The following is a 21,243-nucleotide window of genomic DNA, read 5'->3' on the forward strand; positions in this document are numbered from 1 at the left end:
CCCGTTAAAGTTATTTTATTTCAGTTTTCTTCCGCCTTTGTTTTGATGACGGATACGTACGTCATCTGAACGGGATAAGCAGTAACATCTCTTCTGAATATAACACCTCTCCATCTCTCTTATATATTATCAACAGGCCAATGTGCACATGCCCTTCATAGATTGAAAATTAAAGACAAGCCACAGTTGTGCAGTTGTGGCTATGCAATCAAAACTGTGGACCATATAGTACACCTACAGAGAGACACATGGAGACAAATAAGGATGCATAGGGATCCATTAAAGACAAGCCACAAGTGGTGTGATTGTGGAAATGCATCCCAAACTTCGACCGTACAGTGAGTCACTGTGGTCTGCGCTCCTTCAACAGAGAAACGGAAAAAAAACTGCACGCATTCTTTCTCCTGAAGCCCTCTCGTGGCGAGCAGACCTCGACATTGGCAATTAGCTCCTGAACATATTTCCACGCACAAGAATAAAATAATATCTTATGACACATCTCCTGCCTCGCTCTCATATCTCTGCTAAATATATCTAATTGCCTCGTTTCTGTCTTGCGAATAAACCCCTATCCGATATCTCTTACAGGTCTTCTGAATACATCTCATTCCTGCAGCTGCATGGACTTGTTGTCAATGTTTGAGGCTCGTGGCTCTCTGCTTGTTAGCCAATCCACCTCCTCAATGCAAAACGTTTAGACATCTCCATACCTGTCAACCCATACGCTTTACCCATATTCTTGTACATGGGAAATTGAGTTTTCAGGTCCATACGGCGTACAGCCATTTGAATACGGGCAAAAATGTGTCTATTTGTTTGTGTTTTTCCCTTGTGATGGGACTTTGTAGGATTACCTTTGAGATTGATAAGGGCACAGGGTGACCAATAAGGTCTGAATTGGTCAGTAATAAGGTAGGCAATGATAAGGGGTTGACAGGTATGCATTTCTGTTCTAAAGGGTTACGCAAATGAGTCCCACCTTGTGAGAGGTCATCAGTGCTTCCTTCTGGCAAAGAAATGTGGAATTCCCATCATTTATTCAAAACTCTGAACACAACTGACGGGGACTAAGTCACGCTCGCTTGGGTAGGAAGGCATTCCGACTTTGAGAAAGAAAGTTAATTGAACGCAAAAAAAATCCACTTTATGCAATTATATCTTGGATGGGAGGTTGGAATTTTAACCCACGATCTTGAGCTGTATTGGTTTAGTGCAGTCCTGTGCTTCATCACTGGCATTTGCTCTCTCACCCCATCCAGCCACCTTAAGTACTGCCATTAGCCATGACTCAAAAATCCAGCTCCATTCCATCCAGCACTCGTATCCTGCCTGGGCTTCGCAGCAAACCAGAGTGCAGTGGCATGCACAGGTGCATTCCTAATTATCATTATATTTCATGGGCGAACAAAGATCACTAATTGGAGGCAAAGGATGATGAAAGGGATGATTAGGGTAGCACATGTTCACCACAGAGCACACGAGTGCATGTGCAAAGAATACAAGTTGCTAAGCCACTCTAGTAATGGAGCCTCCACATTTTTAGGGAATGTTCGCGGGCACCTATGAAGGCCAGAACACAGCACACGAGCAAGTCGTATAGTCATCACCATGCCCGGCTGTCTTCATCTTCCAGTTCTGCTGTTTGAATATTGCGCCTGGTACTCAAATATTCAAGTCTGAGTTTACTTGAAGGAGGTCTACGACCAGCTCAGATGTTCGCCAGCGATGATTGGCGGTGAGCAGGAATCTTAATCTGGCCACTGGGTTCGTAGCACAGCACGCTGACCACTGCACTCCTGCACCCCAAAGGCACACGAACGCACACACGCACGGGTGCATAAGAACACAAATGTTACCGGCGTAGGTTACGAGTGAGCAAGGTCTGTCGGTCGTCTCCACACAGGAGTCGATTTTGCCTCAACATCTCTCCGAATGTGGGCATTGGTGTTGGTAATTATCCGTGGGGTTCTTGGGTATGAGTGAATCCGAGTCGTCACCTGCATTCGAGATACGCTTCTCGAGTTTAACACGTTGGTGGTCCTAGTCCAGTCACCAAATGTTGTAACGGCCACCAATCCATCTCCCTGGATGTACGAAGGTTCTGTCCAGTGCTGCCCAACTGTGAAAACAGTGGCGCAGTGCCATCTCCGAGGGTTGACGTGACGCGACAACTTGTTTGAGAGGCGCCATCATTTGTGTCGGCATATAAACACGCCATGTCACCCGCTGGAGACTGGATGTTAATTTTGCAAGGGAAAACTTGAAGGTAGCAAATAACCGTGTGCTCCTGTGACCGTGTGGACGCATATCAGAAGCAAGCCAGAGGCGTCTTGCTAAAATGAGTAATGTGTCGGTGCTCATTTCCGCTCAGGTTTTGTTAACTTCCTGATCATCAGTGTGGGGTTCGGTCAAGCAGGTTCATCAAGTGACCCGGGTATCTTGAGTGACTGGTATTTGTGGCTTGAGTATTGCACATTTATTAGCCCTTAATATCTCGAAGACATTTGTTTGTGTCTGGCATTGGATTTCGGAATGTAATCTCTACATTCTCATGGCAGAACCATAGCATTTGGCTGGCAGGAAAGCATTGGCATGAATACATGAACAATGGCAACCGCGTTTCTGGCCGTAAATATCTGTAGGCACATTTATCTGCGACAGATCATTTTTCCAATTTTCCAGCATTAATGGAGCTGTTTTGATTACATCGGCATACTATTTAATGACAGCTATTACCTCCTTCAAGTATTCGAATTAATATTGTACTGTGCTGCAATTACGAAAATAAAATGCGATATGTCTCTACCCGAAGTTGCTCTGCTAAGTAGGCTTGGCTCGCAATCAGAAGGCTGTGATTTCAAATCTTAGACGGAGCGGTTGGATTCAACAACTCATTGTCCATCCAGCATCTAGAGCAGGGGTGGGGAACCTTTTTTCTGCCAAGGGCCATTTGGATATTTATAACATCATTCGCGGGCCATACAAAATTATCAACTTAAAAATTAGCCTCTTATTGAATTTCGAGTCCCGCCTGCAGTTGCCTTTGCAGGGCCAGACCAAATTATTTCGCGGGCCTCATACGGCCCGCGGGCCGGACGTTCCCCACCCCTGATCTAGAGGAACCAATAAGTTGCATGTTTTATGAAGTCAGCAAAGGTTGTCTTTTGGGGGAAAAAAATGCCCTTGGCAGTAGGGATGCGGGATCCGAGTGTTGGCTAAAGACAGCCGTTGAAGATGAGTGTCACCACATTGCGTGTTAGCATCCAGGGTACCTCTGGAACGTTTGTCCGTGCCCGCTGCGGTGCGTGCGATGTCACGGTGAAGTTAACTCCCATGATGCACCGCTGCTTGCAACGCGTGTCATAATCACTGAAGTGCCAGCAGCGAGGCAGATTTCATTTCGTGGCAACCCCGAGTTTTGTGTTGCCGGCGACGGCTATCATCAAGTGGCGGGTTCACCACCAACACGGATCTGACCAGCGCGGCGAAACAACCCTCATGACGAACGTGTTGCATGGGGGAGTCCTTTCTTCAGCAGTGGATTGGTGAAGGGCTGCAAGTTAATATTATCATCAACATTGCAGGCAGTGGTCCTGATCTTTTCTTCATCCAAGGGTGCATTGCCCATCGTGTTATCCTGGTATCATGTAGGGCAGTGTTGATGACAGAGGTAAGGTTTTTTTTGTTAGCGATAGCACACAACTGTGACTACCAACTTGGTCCATTAAAAAAATGTACATACATTAAGTAGTCAGATGTCATTATGAATGCTAAATAAATCTATGTAAAGGAAATTTAAAATGCTGTGAATGATATTCATGTAAATGTATGTGTTTTAGGGATGTCACTAAGTATAATAATCCACTTTGTACACTGATTGTAAGGCGTGCTATTATTAGCTTATTGCTCATATGCATTGAATCTTGATATCAAACGACATTGCAGTGGTAGCCGCAAATTAGAAATGTATTTATTACAAACATGAATTGCAAATTCCAGCAATACGCATACATTGGGATGCTTATTTGGGCTCACGTGTATCTTTGGACAGATTACATTAAATACCATTTTGTCACTCGCAAGATCAAAGAGCACGAGGAGTAGAACGACTGAGCAGGTGGCGTACTTCCTGCCGAACGGAGTCTGGGGCTGATGGATTGGTAAAAGATAGGAGAATTGTTACGAACACTGCCGATTAAACATCATTGGACCTCCTTTGCCAGTACCAAAATATAATAATAGGGTTTTTCCCCGAGCCCTCATTACTTTGAATAGTGCATTGTATTTGAGCTGTACGCCTTTTGGCGTCCTCTGATCTAGCACCAATTGAGACGAGGCTCAAAAGAAAGCTGTCTCTTGTGTGGACCAATCAGTTTCAAGGACAATGCATATATTATCAGAGTGTGTGTTTTTGTTTGCATTTTGACTGCAGGTATTGTAAAAAAAGGTTTCAGTTTTGTTGCCAGAAAAAAGGGGAAAACCCCTTTTATTATACTGCCGATTCAAGTTCAAACCGGGGGCACTTGTCTAACGCCGGATGTGTTGATCATAGGGATCGAATGATTCACCCCACCTCCCCCCCCAAAGCAATTTAACTGTCGCAAATTCAGGGTCATTGTTTGAATCAGGAATGTTTAAATTTTGCATCTGTACCGTATCGTGCAATATGAGTGCTGAATTTGTGACGTATGCGTGTGCCGTCTCGCTCGTGTGTTCTATCAGACTTCAGACTGTAACGGCTGGACGGAAATGATTTGGAAAGCCACTTCCCATTAGGTCAAGATAAAGAGATCATCATAGCCAATGCGTTTGATGCTACCACTTGTTTCTAAGCTTTTGCAAGATCCTGCACGTGTCGCAGAGCCAACAGCTGACCTCCAATGTCAGCTCTAACAGTGTACCATGATTCTGGCTGAAGGTCTTGAGACAGGAACCTGGAACCTGCATAGCTCCGCTCTGCACGTGCCCCACTAAACACAGTCCCTCTCTGTATAGACCTTGAAGGAGCACCGTGCCACGTAGAGTAGTGTTCTTCACAGACGTTCAGAGGGGGACTACTCTCGCCGACAATTTAACGATGGCAAATTCATTTTGCGACTGTCCCGTATCATGCGATATGAGTGCTGCACTTGTGACGTAAGCTTGTCCCGTCTCGCTCGTGTGTTCTATTTGCTCTCCTTTGTATTGCCGATCCCGGTTGTGCTCTCTCCTTTGTATTGTTTCTATTTGGACTGTATCCTTCCGTCTCATTTGTACTCTTAATTGTGGCTCGTTGTCCATGATAACGTTTGTTTTGGGTTAGATCGCGTAAATGTGTCGTTAAACTTGCTTGAATCATCTGTCTCGTATTTTGTGTTTTTTTTATTTCGTTGTTTTTTACGTTTTGTGTCACCTGTTCTGTCACATTTGTATCGGCCATCCAATGACATCACACGAGCAAATCCTTTACATTAGACTCTCACGTGCATTATTTGATGCGTCACGAGCAAATAATCGAATGGAATCGATGAACTGAGACATTGTATGCTTAGTTTATAGTATCATCGCTGGTTTGCTAAGACAGCGTTGTTGGAATTTTATGTCATAATAATGTGTATCACGACGAAGAGGATTATGGAAATTTGATGGCAGAATAGGGCAAACAACGTCGAAGTTTGGAATGAAATGTGGCTCCAAAGATTAAAATACATTGCAAGGAAGAGATCACAGTCGCGAACAAAACGTGATTTATGTGTTTCCATTATGTATGAATGTTTCCATCGACTAATCCAGGCAATGGATTTAATTACGGTATTTGTGTCCTACCAATTTTAGATTAGTATAGCTGGCTGATTTTTGAAATTAACTAATTTTCGCGTGGATAAATTCGTTACATATTTTTTTAAGTATTTACGGTAATACATTTATTTTCGGTATATTGCCTGACAAACTTGTATTTAAACGGTTGCCATCGTTCAAGAGTTTTGACCAATGTGGAATGGAACCAATTATTGTTTGTCTTTACGCGGGAACGTATTCGTAATTTCGCGTACACTTGCTTGCGTCTAAAAGCACAGCGCAGCATTTCCTCACCTCCGCCGACCTATTTGTGCCCGGCGTAACCGTCATTTAATATAGGCCTTCGCGCAACCTTTTCGCGTATATTGGCTTACACGTTACTTTGGTCCCCCAGCGAGTCAGATATGGGATACTTTTTTTCCCCACCGATTTACATATTGGCGGAAAACGTTGACGCCTTCCCTCTCCCGCTCCACCGACTGGAGGCCATGCAGCCAATGGCGCAAACCGAGATGTGGGGGCAAAGCATATATAGGTGTGTGCATTTCTTGTGGTGGAATGAATTGCGCACGATTTACGCCACGCGGCATCCCCCCCCCTCCGCTCCCCCCACCCCCCCCCCAATCTAAAACAAAACGGCCCTAAATTCAGAACCTCTGCAGATGGCCTCGTTCAGTTCTGTTTTTTTTATTGCCTACGTTACAAATGTGAAGAACGCACGAATGGATTTCGAGCATTCGACTGATAATTGGTTTGTTTCGGATTCGGTCATCGTGTAAAAATGTGCGTCGTAAAAGTTATCGTCCACCCGACGTAGCCGATTGATATGTGTCACGTGACGGTAACGTGGCAAATCTATTACATGAAACATGTATGGAGAGCCACGATGGTAGCTATCTCGCCTGGTATATAGGAAGTTGTGGGTTCAATCGCAACCCGGACGCCTGTATATTTGGAGTTTGCATGTTCTCCCCGTGGTCGTGTGGATTTTTCCTTGGGTCCTCCAGTTTTTCCCTCTCCATTTAGAATCAACATGCGTTCATCGTTTTTTGCTTCCATAAATTTCCACACGATGATAAGCCACTTTGTTGAGCTATCATTTGTGGCTGTCACTTCTGAAAAAGGGGTTATATAACTCAATGGGCCTTACTTTGTAAAATACAAGTAGGTTAGTTTTCAGTTTTTAAATACTACTTCAGCACATATTTACACGACCTAGCAGGGTTGACTACATATGGTGCAAAAGAAGTTCAACATACATACATTGATCATAGCCGATATATAACATCTCAATAATGTTGGGGATGCGTAATGCTGAACAAAATAGCTCCATGAATTGGGCACGTTGACTTTTACTTGAAAATGCAACTTTTCCCCCTTTAAATTATTTCCAAATTCGTTTGTGAAATTCTGTTCACTTTAAATTAATGTGGTACAAATACGATTAATGGTTAAGTAGAACCACACATTTAGCAAATGCACACACAGAAATCCATGTTTAAATATTGAATCCCGTAACTAAAAGTAGGAGCGTATAATGCGGGAAATAACACACAACAAGGGCTAAGTGAATTAATGAATGATGTCGTGAATGAATGATAAATGTGGAACTTAATTGCCTCTTAAACGTTGTCTCTGTAAATCATGTCCCAGTTCTCTCTCGCCACCTTTGCTGCCTCCAGCGTATAATGTATTGAGGATCCACTCGTGACTCTGCTTGTGCGTGAACACAGTGGGTGATGCCAACCAATCAATGCCCCTTATTTAGCCACGAGGAAGCCGCCCCCTCTTAAACCTATTACTGTATCCCTGTTTAGGATGTGTACAATACAGTACTGACATCAGCTCATTTGCAGATGGATCGTTACATTTTTGCAGGACAGTGATCGGCGATGGAGGTGGCTTGAAGAGGCCTTTTTACCGATGTTATCGCCCTCACATGGTATACAGGAGGTAGTGGGTTCGATCATGACCCTGACGACGCCTGTATACTTGGAGTTTGCATGTTCTCTTCCGTAGTCGCGTGGATTTTCCCTCCACATTTAGAAACATGCGTTTGTAGTATTTGGTTGCGATAAATGTCCGCATGATAAGACACTTCGTTGAGCTTGCATTTGTGGCCAGGTCGCTTCTGAAAAAGAGCTATATAGCTTAGTGGGCCTTACCTGGTAAAATAAAAATCATTAGGATTAAACATGGGTGATGATGATGATGAAATAAAAGGGGGGAACAGTGACATGGTGATTGGCGACCTGCGTTTAAAAACCCAGGGACCTCAGTTTGGTTCCCGTACACGGCAGGGAGGAACAGTGACATGGTGATTGGCGACCTGCGTTTAAAAACCCAGGGACCTCAGTTTGGTTCCCGTACACGGCTTACATCGGGTTGTGAGTAATACCTAAACTTGTACTACCGCCCCTTCACCAACCTGCGCTAACCCAGCGTGGTGAAGTATCATCAAACAATTCAAGGGAGGCCATCGTCCATCGCTGGATTGACAAAGGGCTGTGAATTATAATCGTTATTATGATAAAAACTGTTGTGTATTTCTGTGTACAATTGAGTAGTAGTTATAATAAAATTGTAGGTTTTCTCTCAGTTATTCATTAACTTTACCAATTCTTTTTTTCATAAAGCATTTTTGCTGTTGCATTGTAATTTTATCTCAACTCTTTTCAAGACAGAAGGCCCACCGGCCCCATTCCGTGACGAACAAATGAAGACGGAGAAATTAAAGTAAAAAAATATATACCATTAAAACAGGGAGAACCAAAGGATTCACTCTATTATTGTAAAGTGAAAGAGAGTCCTTTAATTAAAAAATTACAACAACAAAAAAAACGTGACGGAGGAAAAAATAATTATATTGCAAGCTTTGGCTTCATGAGACCGAGATAACATTTCTCTAACAGCGCCGCCTGTAGAAAGCAGCAGCGCCCTCTGATCAAGCAGAGGGGAGTGTGACGGAATATACAATTCGTAATGGCTCTGTGACACCCGCGCGCATGAATCATGCGCGGCATTAAAGATCTTTAATGTAGCCACTTAAAAGGATCTATATTAGGTGTGAGGCGGGGTGCCGAGGTGGGAGGCACTGAGGAGGTGGTGGTGGTGGTGGTGCCTGTAAGGTGGTGGTGGTGTAGCGGTTAGCGCTACGCTGCGTTACGAATCCGGCGACCCGAGTTCGATTCCCGCTCACGGCCAACACCATTGACGATTATCTGAACCGTTCCTGGGTCTCCCCTAGGTCGACTCGGTCTCAAATAAGTACCTGGTGCGGTGCGTAAACATCGCTAGCACTGGGGGAGACAAAGGCGTCCGGGCGTGGTGCTGGCCACCCGCCCCCCGTGTGCCGTGCCGGCCTTCATAGGTGCTCGCTAACAGCACTAGCCTCAACAGTTTGTTGAGGCTATCGTGGGGATATTTGTTTTAGGTGGTGATGGTGGTAGTGGTGGTGTTGGTGGCGGCTATGGGGTGAAGGATGAGGTGTTGCGTTTGTGAGAGAGAGATAAAGATAGGGCGGCAGCGGAGGGGGGGGGGGGTTACAAAAAAAATGGGCAGAGTTCGTAATGTGAGGGAGCTACCGTGGGTGGAAGGAGTTCCATCTTGTGAGGGAGGTGGGGTTGGCATGGGGAGGAGAATTAAAAAAATACACAGGCTAGAGAGAGAGAGAAAGGTGTAAGGCACTAAAGTAGTTTAATTTGACATTTTCGGCTAAGGGGGGTGGGTGGGTGGGGATAAAATAAAAGAACGGAATTCAGAAATGCCAAGCCAGCTCCTCCCAACCCTGCCGTGTGAACTGCCCTGGGTTTCCTCCCGGCAATATCGCTAATGAAGTTTGTAATTAATTGCCATATTTAGGGCTGCTTTCTTTATTGGGCTCTGGGTAGCCGTTGACGATTAAACGGGTTCTGCGGTCCATTCCCCGCATAACCCCGGCGCACATTTTAATTGCGGCTCCGCGTGAAAAACGCTCAAATGCCGTCGCAGCCACCGCTCCACTTTGCCGCTGCTGGTGCTGCTGCACCGTAATTACCGCCCGCGAACGGTGGTACCTGCAGCACGGAGGAAGATCTTCCTTTAGTGCCCGCACACGCGCTGGTGATTTCTCTTGACAGGTCATTGGCGTCGAACATTTTTTTGGCGTTGTTGCTTGCTTGCTTGCTTTTTTTTTGCTGCTCGTTGTGGGGTTGTTTGTTAGTTGCGTTTTTTTGTCCTCCTCCCCCACCGTACGTGTAATGGATTTCCGCCGTCGTTTGTCGTTTACGCGTGCAGGATTCCCTCGTTGTTGGCGAGGGGCACGTCCGGGAGATGCTCGCGAATTGCAAATCTCGCGGCTAATGATATTGGCCTATGAAAATCGATCTTTTTTTATTAATTACCTGAAATCAATACGTAAATAAACTATTAAATGCATGCAAATGACCATAATAACACAACAGAATACAAATCGGTTAAAATAAACATAAAGTAAATTAAAATTAATTTTAAACTATTACATAATATTTTTGGTTCTTTCGGTAAAGTTACGTAGAAGGGAAACAATAATATAATGATGATTGCTTTTGTTGCAGTCGAAACGTCGTGAGAATTTTATTGTTTTATATTTGTTATTATTTAATTGTTTCCCTTCTACGTGCCTTTACCGAAAGAACCAAGAATATGAATTCCTGCTGTCACGAAAGCTTTAAATCAATATTACATAATAGTTTATGAATTAACTTACGTTCATCTCATCGCTTTATCCCATCACATTCTCTCACATCACTTTATCTCTGATCACTTTATCTCATTTACTTTCTCTCTCTCTCTCGATGCAGTTGTGTAGAGCTCCAGATGCGATTCGTGGCCAGCCAAAATCGTGGACGGAAAGTTCGTGAGCAACGAGGGAATATTAAAAAAAAAGTGTTACGTAAATGTTACTTTATTTGGAGAACACTTGTCAACAACACCGCGGCCTTCAAAGGAAAATACAATCGGCAAAGTTTTGAGGCGACGGCCCTTCTTGGCAAGTTTTGTTGACTCGTGTTTCTGTTGATTGTGTTTTGTGCGCCGCTGCCAATGCTGCAGCATCACCAAGTTATTGAGGTAATGTATTTGTTTAGGTTAACCGTGTTGTTTCTTATAGCTGTGGCTTAACATGTGAAAAAAAAGGTCGAGAGGTTATTATGGGCATTGCCGTTGATGCCTCTACGCACCAGTTTTGACAGATTCAATGAGGTAGTTTATTTTTTTTTTCCCACCGAAGCAGATACGTATTCAATCATCAGGCTTGCCAGCTTGTTTTATTATGTAATGGTGAAGGCTTTCAGGAGAGCACTGGGGTCCACACTGTGCATATGCATTGCTTATTCCTGAGAATGATGCTTGCAGGTTCATGCCCTCTCTGTTTGGAGGATATCAATTATGTGTCACAGACACGGCATTAAAATAACCGTCCACTCACATGCACAATGTCCCACCACTTCAAGAGCGCACCATTGTGTCGCATTTCCACGCCACATTAATCATGTGCAGGGGATAGCATTTTCTCTCAACTGTCTGCCAATCAATACTGCTCATACTCACTACCCCCTATCATTCAATTTCATTCTTTCTCATGCCCTTTTATCAATCTCACTCCTCCCTCCCTGCTGACCCTATAGCCTGGATTGACTCCAGGGTTTCCTCTGCTGTCATTTTTCCCACTTTATCCCTCTGTTTGAAGTTAGTATAAATAAGTCGCTACGTTTGCTGTGTCGTAGCACTAAGCATGCACCACTGAAACCCTGGCTTCAGGTCTGGCCCACCTCCAATGATGCAACCAAGTTTACAAGTGTAACAAGTTAATGGTTTCTGTCAATGACGATAGCTTCTCGCTGGTGAATTTGAAACAAAAGTACAAATGTTTGTGTTTTTCAATCCATGGCCAGCTCAGCCTAGCTCTGATGGCTGATTTATGCATGCTCGCATTATTGACATGGGGCAAGCGTCTTCTTCACAGAGCATGAAGAGTCAAACATTTTCCACCATTGACTCCAGAAGTAGCTCTCACGTATCTTCATTTGAAATGACGTGATGCTGGTTTGAACGGGGTTCATGCAATGGCTTTGTTAAAGTTTTGAGACGCCGCCTCTGAAAACCTGCGCCGACATCCTGGGCTCGCGTCTGAGGTTCATTCGTGTGGACAGCAAGATGGAAATATCTCAACCCAGTCGCTGGTAATTGATGGCGAAATCATACGATTGTCAGCTGATATATATGTATTTATGAGCTGAGAAGAAGCTGAGAAGACCATCCCTTACCCTGAGAAACATAAGCAAAGTCCACTTTGATCGGCCAGAAACCCACTTTAGATATAACCCCTCCTGCAGGCACCTAGTTTCCTAGCCAGGTGGATGCACGACGCATACAGTTGCTCCATAGCTGTGGGCATGTACATATGCCACCAGAGTCAAATATCAGTGGAGGCATTGACATTGCGGTAGCGCGTGGAACCACTTCAGCAATCATTCCTCGTGGACAAAAAGTTTGTGTGTGTATGTGCGTGCCCTTTATAGAGTTACATCATTCATCACAACCTTTAATAATGGTCTTGGCTGCTCCAGGGTGTCAACAGAGAACACATCAGCTGGGCCAAAACTAGTTTCAATATGTCGGTGTAGGCACATACAGTGAGGGAAAAAAAGTATTTGATCCCCTGCTGATTTTGTACGTTTGCCCGCTGACAAAGAAATGATCAGTCTATAATTTTAATGGTAGGTTTATTTGAACAGTGAGAGACAGAATAACAAGAAAATCCAGAAAAATGCATGTCAAAAATGTTATAAATTGATTTGCATTTTAATGAGGGAAATAAGTATTTGACCCCCTCTCAATCAGAAAGATCTATTATACAGGTAACGAGCTGAGATTAGGAGCACACTCTTAAATGGAGTGCTCCTAATCTCAGCTTGTTACCTGTTTGAAAGACACCTGTCCACAGAAACAATCAATCAATCATATTCCAAACTCTCCACCATGGCCAAGACCAAAGAGCTCTCCAAGGATGTCAGGGACAAGATTGTAGACCTACACAAGGCTGGAATGGGCTACAAGACCATTGCCAAGCAGCTTGGTGAGAAGGTGACAACAGTTGGTGCGATTATTCGCAAATGGAAGAAACAAAGAACTGTCAATCTCCCTCGGCCTGGGGCTCCATGCAAGATCTCACCTCGTGGAATTGCAATGATCATGAGAACGGTGAGGAATCAGCCCAGAACTACACGTGAGGATCGTGTCAATGATCTCAAGGCAGCTGGGACCATAGTCACCAAGAAAACAAATGGTCACACACTACGCCGTGAGGGACTGAAATCCTGCAGCACCCACAAGGTCCCCCTGCTCAAGAAAGCACATATACATGCCAGTCTGAAGTTTGTCAATGAACATCTGAATGATTCAGAGGACAACTGGGTGAAAGTGTTGTGGTCAGATGAGACCAAAATGGAGCTTTTTGGCATTAACTAAACTCGCCGTGTTTGGAGGAGGAGGAATGTTGCCTATGACCCCAAGAACACCATCCCCACCGTCAAACATGGAGGTAGAAACATTATGCTTTGGGGGTGTTTTTCTGCTAAAGGGACAGGACAACTTCACCGCATGAAAGGGACGATGGACGGGGCCATGTATCGTCAAATCTTGGGTGAGAACCTCCTTCCCTCAGCCAGGGCATTGAAAATGAGTCGTGGATGGGTATTCCAGCATGACAATGACCCAAAACACACGGCCAAGGCAACAAGGGAGTGGCTCAAGAAGAAGCACATTAAGGTCCTGGAGTGGCCTAGCCAGTCTCCAGACCTTAATCCCATAGAAAATCTGTGGAGGGAGCTGAAGGTTCGAGTTGCCAAACGTCAGCCTCGAAACCTTAATGACTTGGAGAAGATCTGCAAAGAGGAGTGGGACAAAATCCCTCCTGAGATGTGTGCAAACCTGGTGGCCAACTGCAAGAAACGTCTGACCTCTGTGATTGCCAACAAGGGTTTTGCCACCAAGTACTAAGTCATGTTTTGCAGAGGGGTCAAATACTTATTTCCCTCATTAAAATGCAAGTCAATTTATAACATTTTTGACATGCGTTTTTCTTGATTTTTTTGTTCTTATGCTGTCTCTCACTGTCCAAATAAACCTACCATTAAAATTATAGACTGATAATTTCTTTGTCAGTGGGCAAACGTACAAAATCAGCAGGGGATCAAATACTTTATTTCCCTCACTGTAGACCCAAGCCAAAACATAACATATAAAAAAATGTTTAAAAACATGTATATTTTTATTTTTAACGATAGAATATAGTAGTGTCATTAGTATGACATAAGTATACCAAGTTTGCAGTCGATACCACATTGGGAAGTAGGTTAAAATTGAGTTACAAGATTAGAGGATAGAACGACAACTACAAGAGACAGAGTTAAAAGAAAGCGTGTATAATTGGAATCATCGAGAGTATTTTATATTAATTAATCGCTCTACCTAGCATTTACCTGTTATAAACCTTGTTCATGTGTAATACCCCAGTAATTACCCTGTAATTGAGTAATTTGTATATGGTAAGGTAAAAGGTAGGGATAAGGTAGGCTCGTTGCTTTTAACGTTTTACCTTACCTGCTATAGGGTAAAAGGGTAGAGTGATTGTATTGTGGTAAGGTAAAAGGTAGGGTAAAGGTAGGCTCGTTGTTTTTATCTTTTACCTTACCTTGCCGAGGCCTACTCCTCCGTTTGGCATGGTTGGATACGTAGGGTGCGAAAGAAGTCCAACACACACACGTACAACACTGGCCCTTCTGGGGATCACCCTAGATGGCCAATGCGTTTATACGCAAAACATGAATGGTTCAAATAAGAAAACCCTTTATTTTTAAACTTTGCACGTTCCCTCTCCATACTTTGCTGTACATCACAAGGCCCGGTATAGGGGGGGGGGGGGGTTAGCTATTTCGCCAGAGTGATTTACCAACCCAAAGCTCTACTATTGTTTCGATGGGTCTCTGCTTGTAACAGGAGACACTTGTTTTTTGCATTAGGCATGTGCGAGACTGGCATATGTCCACGGGAACCGTGGGCCAAATGATTAAATGGCGCGAAATGAAACTCGGTACAGTTATAAATACACGCGCGCGCCCGTAGATTAACTGAATAAGGTTTGGCAAGTCTCAAGTTTACATTATAGAATGCACATTAGAAATAAAAAAAACAATAACTGGATTGAGATTTATTGAGCTCTTGTGTGTGTATATATTTAATCTGCCCTCAATCAAAGCGGTGCGCATCTGCTGCCTAAATATTGCCTTTCAGTTTAAATCCAATATTTTTTGTCCACTGATCAACGCAGCCAATCATCCCTCCAGATATGAATAATGAGCGATTTCGTGGAACGCCAGCAATAGTTGCCCTAACCCGAGACTGTGGGCAGTTTCCATCGTAGGAACATAGAAGTACAACCGCTGTTGGCCCAGGCTCCCCGATTCATTTTGATGGCCAATCTCCCACCACGGTTCTCATCCATCCATTGATCAGTATGTATATAAACAGACAGAATGCATTTGGTCACCATGGTCAGCGCACTAGTAGCTGCAATCCGATGGTCGACGGTTCGATCTCCCGTTGAAACGATGGCGCAAGTTTATTAAATCCCACCCACCCACCTCTGTCCAGCGAGCAGTATTAACAACTGCGGCAGAGTTAGGCAATCGACAGGTGAGGTGTGGTGGGGTAAAGTGTGGGAACTTCCACCTCTTACAAAGACATTTGACCAGCGTGGACGAATGGGCCAAATCCTTTCTATGGGGGGCTCTTCGGAGCTCCCCTCTAGTGGAACCCCCCCCCCCACCCCCTCCCCCCAATCGGCTCTGTTCACCCAACAGTGTACAGTATAATCATAATTACAGCTTTATGTAATGCCATTCATCATACAATCTCAAGGCGCTTTACATCAATAGCAATGGGATGAGGACGAATTGGCTCGAGGTTAAAATAAGAAACGCTTTCTGAAAGAGGAATGATTGTCGGTGGGACTTGAAGGTCCCAACCGAACCGGACTCCCAGAGTTCCACAGTCCGGGTGTCACGGAAGAGGAGGCCCAAAGTTCGCTGCCCATGGACTTGGGCATCGTTCTGGGGATGCCATTCACGAGTTTAACACGCCATAGGCTATCGCGACCGGTATTATCCATTACAAAGGGTTTTTATTTTAGTTAGATCGCGTAAATGTAAACGTGTCGTAAATGTCTGGCGTTCGCCTGATGAGGCTGGTTCTTGTAATCACCAGCGAACCGTCGTACTCGACTTGTAAATGTTGTGAGTTTACTCTCCAACACACCGGTGTTGCTGAAGTGGCACGTTTTGTTCACGTGACAAACCTTACTAATTGGCTGTGTCGGGTGGCGGCGGGTTTAACGACACATTTATATTTACGCGATCTAACCCAAAAAAAACATTTATTATGTCCAACCAACAGTTCATTGATTGTCGGATTGCATACGGTGGGGTAGAGTGTGGGTACTTCCACCTCTTGCACAACATGTGGCCGGTGTGGAAAAGTAGGCCAAAATTATGCTCCAGAGGGGCTCTGTAGAGCTCCATCTAGTCGAGGGCCTTACGCCACTAGTGGCACGAACAAGCCAACCGCAGGGCTGCACCTTTCCCTCACAATGCACAGTTCATGGCCATTGCACTTCGACGAATATTAATTACGCATTCAAGATTCTTAAAAAAAACAAAACCCAACCTTAATTGGTTCCCTACAGTTGGGATTGAACTCGCGTCGTCAACGTTTTAGCGCCCGTACCCCCCTCGGCTGCAGATATCTCGTGGCCGGAATAGTCCGTCGCAATCGACGCACTTCAACAAATCTGCAGCGCGCACTGAATGGTCACCGCGTGCTGCAGACGTTCCCATTGACGTTCACAAAAAAACGAAGCGGCTCGCGCCGATTAGCCACTCGAACTTGCTTCTGATTAGGGTCACATTCAAATGGAAAATTAAAAACTCTCCAGTAGCGTGCAACTGTGGCCATCCAGAACGGGCCGTGCAACGGGTAACGACGCAATGCCTGATCCACAAATGCGAAGGAGGCATCGCAGCGACACAACTCCGCTGCTCCTGACGCCGTTATCTGGCTTGTCCACCTGAATGCGAAATTGCCAGTCGTCGTTCTGCATCAGCCATACAGAAAGAAGAAGGGTCACATCCTCAAGTCTGCGCACTCGTCCTGATCATCTTAAGCGATTGTATGCCTCTATTATTTATGTAATAACTTCCTACGAAGCAATTCTCATCCATTACCTATCGCGATTGGGCACTGCCATCAGCTGCTCCGATCTAAAAAAAAAACTATGGATAATATCATATTGCAGCTGGGAAGCGGATTTTGGATAAAAATGATCAGAACCCATAGAGATCTGAGCCATGTTCCTCTCAAGTCGAATGCCATTCACTCCACGCTGTTGGATCACTGTTGCTGACGTTGATTGGCTTTATAATAGGTCTCAACCTCTCATCAACTTTCAATTTTAAGTAAAGTGGCCGGATTATGAGGCATGCATCACTGCACCCACTCTTCTTCAGCCTCCCGACTACCTCCTGAGAAGCCCGAGGTGAAGGTGCGGACCTGCCATTTCCTGCTCACACACCACCACTGCTGGCTCACGCCACACCGGTGGGAGCTCTGGTGGGATTTTGGCCTACTCCTCCACAATGGCCAGACGTCGTGGCAGAGGTGGAAGTACCCACACTTTAGCCAATCACACTCGATTCCGGTTATCGACTAACTGCGGTGTATAAATGTATACTGCTGGGTGGACAAAGAGGGAGCAAGTTAGGACACTTGTACCGTTGTTTCAGCTGCTGCACTGGGAGGTTGAACGTGGCGCCATGGTGGCGAGATTTTAACTACCTTACCTGGAGGTCATGGGGTCAATCCTGATTTTGACGCCCGCATATTTGGAGTTTGCACGTTCTCCCCGTGGTCGCGTGGATTTTTCTCCGGGGTCCTTCGATTTTTCCCTCTACATTTAGAAACATGCGTTTCTAGTAGTTTGCTTTCTATACTTTTCCACGTGGTAAGCCACTTCCGTTGAGCTTTCAAAAAATCCAGTGGGCCTTACCTGGTAAAATCAAAGTAGTTCATAGTTTAGTTTAACTGGCGAGATTGTGGCAGCGATCCCAGAGCTCTTTAGGAGAACCGAGAAGACTTTGCGTTGAGTTACGCATGTGTAGCATGCAGACTGCTATGAGAAGGGGCTCAAGGGGTGTTTTGCATTTGCAGAGCAAAGATTTGACAGGCTACATGAGCCACTTACAAAGAGAGAAGAGGTCAATGGTAATGTTAACAAGATGCGTATGTTAGGGTCTGTGTTCATATAATATATGGCATAAAGAGTTGAGCTTTAACAGAATCAAATCTTCCAACCTTTGGCATTAAGTGTATACAGGATATGCTAGGAACGTCATGGCAGGATGGGGTAAATAACTTTGGTGTTCATAAAACAACGCGGTATACCAGCTCTTGTGGATACTCAGCAAAAGAGGAAATTGTGATGAGTGGGATACGTAAGCAGAGTAAAGGAGAGAAGGTTATCAAGACCAGGGGAAGACCTAAACCCACGTGGGACGAGATGAGACAATCTTGCAAGTTGGGTGTCTGGTGTGCAGCTGCTGCAGAATCTGGCAGAGGGAAGGAAGCAATGGTGAGGTGTGGTGGCATGAACTTCATTGGCCCATGGCGACCTCTTGACTTTGACCTTAAAAGTATTCTTACTGCGCCAACTTACCTTCCAGGATATTTAATTTAACATTTATACATGTGTCCAAACGACGTTGTAGATTTCTGCTGCGAGGTGGTTGCTTTGCTCCGATGTTATTTCGGTCTTTCCTCGTGATGTTTTGTTTTTATTTCATCTTGCCATTTCGGTGACTCTTGCAAACGAGACTATTCTCATCTCTCGACTTCTCGTCTGCTTAATCGTCTCCCGCATATGGGAAACACGTGTACACAATACGTCCAGGTTTAGGGGTAGAGAGCCGTGCGATAGCTTCGGGAGTAGCACGACCGATACTCTACAATCTCACAGAGTGCGGGCGTGGAACGACGCAGTTGTCCACGATGCCGTCCCATCATTTGGTTCGGGTGGCCGCAGTCACAGTCGCCACACTGTGCGGGTGGGGGGGGGTGTCCTCTTTATTTTCCCACTCGTGCAAGAGGCACGCGCAGCAGTGAGCGGTTGCTGCTTCTGTAAGCGGTTGATGGTGGGGGTCCCCGATGAACTTTCATTCATAACCTCGGCAGAACTCCACGGTGCTCGCCAGTGGCCATCGGTTGACCCCGCTTCGTCCAACTGTCGCGAACGGCAATCCCAGATTGTTTCCCGGGATCTCAGACGAGGTCGTTGAATGGCCGAACAAGTCTTGGTGCGGTAAAGTCACGTAGGTAAAAAATAAAACAACAAAAATCACGACGTTTCGGCCACAACACAAGTGGCCTTCATCAGGTAAATGTTGTGGCCGAAACGTGATTTTTGTTGTTTTAATTTTTTACCTACGTGACTTTACCGAATAGAACCAAAGAGTATGGATCCTTGCAGTCACGAAAGCTTCAAATCTAGAAGTCTTGGTGTAACAGGGAGGTCTAGACTTCCCCGTTCGGTCTGACGCCTGGTTATCCAAAACTAACTAATCGTACTAAACAACAACCTTTTCCGCTTCTTGCACCTCTGCCCGCCCGCCCGCCTCTTCCCCAGGCCTTTGAGCAGCATGTCAGCCAAGGACCGCGGCTCCCTGCCGTCGTGCGGACCCTACATCAAGACAGAGCCGTGCAGCCCGTCGCCGTTGGGCGATTCGCTGGCGCAGCAGCACAGCCCCAGTGGCTCGTCGGACACGAGCGGCAGCTACGGCGTCGGCATGAGCTCGTCGGCGCTGCACGGCCGCCCTTACCGCCACCACCACTCCTCTTCCGCCGCCACGGCGGCGGCGGACTCGACGCACGCGCGGAACAACGGCCTCGACTCGCCCTTCTCCGCCGCGGCCGCCGCGGCCTCATCCGCGGTTTCTTCGTCCGCCGCCTCGTCCGCGGCGGCGGCGGCGGCGGCGGCCGCCGTGGCCGTGGTGGGGCCGGGAGGCCCCAACGGGCGCAAGCGCTACGACGACTCGCCGCCGGGCGCCGACGTGCAGACCAAGTGCGAGTACATGCTCAACGCCATGCCCAAGCGCCTGTGCCTCGTGTGCGGGGACGTGGCCTCGGGCTACCACTACGGCGTGGCGTCCTGCGAGGCCTGCAAGGCGTTCTTCAAGCGCACCATACAGGGTGAGGGGGCTTCTCGCCGGCGCTTCCACACGGGATAGGGGGGTTCACGCGTTCGTCCGCTGAGCTGACGTTTCGCCCCTCGTGCCCAAAGGAGATGCGCCGGCAAGGCTGAGTTTCGGTTGTCACCCGTGGCCGTCTGTGGTCCGTCGCTCATCGTGGTTCGATTTGCACGATGTTGACGATGCCAATTAAGGCCAGAGAATTGTTTTCTGCTGCGATTTGTTCATTTATCCAGGGTGTGTATGTGTGTTGAACTTCTTTCACGCCATGAGTGGTCAACCGCGCTAATCGGAGGTGCAGAAAGCCTCATGGAGTGTTAAGACTCTCTTCCCAGAGAATCCTGCATTGTTGCTAAGCTGGGCGTCACTTCCATTTGAATCGAAGTTTTCAGTTGTGGAGTAAACTGGAGAAGAGGCATGCATGTCATTGATCGAATAACACGTCAAAGTGTGCACATTATTCGATCAGGAGCCCACTTTCTGTACTGCCATCCTCTGAAGATGTCATCATTTGTTATATTCTGTGAGGCTCCCGTAGAAATGTTTACGATCCGGGCAACTCTGCCTCCAGATCGCCAAGGTGCAGGCGTGTTATATCATTGCGCTCAATGATCAACTAACAAAAATAACCAACTCATTGACTAAAATGTATTACTGATGCCATATTTCAATTCTATTTCACCCCAAAACAAATTGCGTCAGGGATTTATTTTTTTGTCTCCTCCTCCACTACCTGGACTCCCCTCTTGTTTCTCGACGTGCGCAGACATTGGTGTCAAATTTGAACGGCGACACCCTCTCAGTTAGTCAAGTTTGTCAATGCCAATTATCGCTTTACAAAGTGTGATTGGCTTGGAAATTCAGCATCAAATTTTTTTTTTTACCCGAGACATGCTTCCCGTGTGGCCCGAGAGTCAATTGCGCGCAATGTCTTCGAGCGGGTCGCAGAATCCTTCCCTCGTCTTGTAGAATGAGTGAGAGCGTGACAGCGGGGAGGGGCACGCCGAGGGGCTGGTAAACAAGTCTGAAGCCTGACAAAGGAGCGGTGATGCGACGGAGTGCTTCGGCTTTTCCTTGAGGTTGCGCCGTACGGCTCTTCGGAACTTGTCCGTCGGGCGCAAGCATGAGTTCGCTCAGCGCGATGTCCGAA

General features: G+C 46.0%; 1 protein-coding gene across 8 annotated transcripts in view; it reads left to right on the plus strand.

Annotated features, from left to right (window-relative positions):
- The window catches only part of LOC116947176 (estrogen-related receptor gamma-like), a 404,855-nt gene that overhangs the window by 247,461 nt on the left and 136,151 nt on the right, over nt 1-21,243 (plus strand). For all 8 annotated transcript variants that reach the window (XM_076070555.1, XM_032962634.2, XM_032962633.2 and 5 more), the window contains one exon: nt 19,532-20,094. In XM_076070555.1, coding sequence (XP_075926670.1) covers nt 19,532-20,094 — 563 coding nt within the window. The remainder of the gene's footprint in view (nt 1-19,531; nt 20,095-21,243) is intronic.

Source organism: Petromyzon marinus, chromosome 29, assembly GCF_048934315.1.
Source record: "Petromyzon marinus isolate PM22_M1 ecotype Great Lakes invasive population chromosome 29, UKy_Petmar_22M1.pri1.0, whole genome shotgun sequence".
Lineage (NCBI taxonomy): Eukaryota > Metazoa > Chordata > Hyperoartia > Petromyzontiformes > Petromyzontidae > Petromyzon > Petromyzon marinus.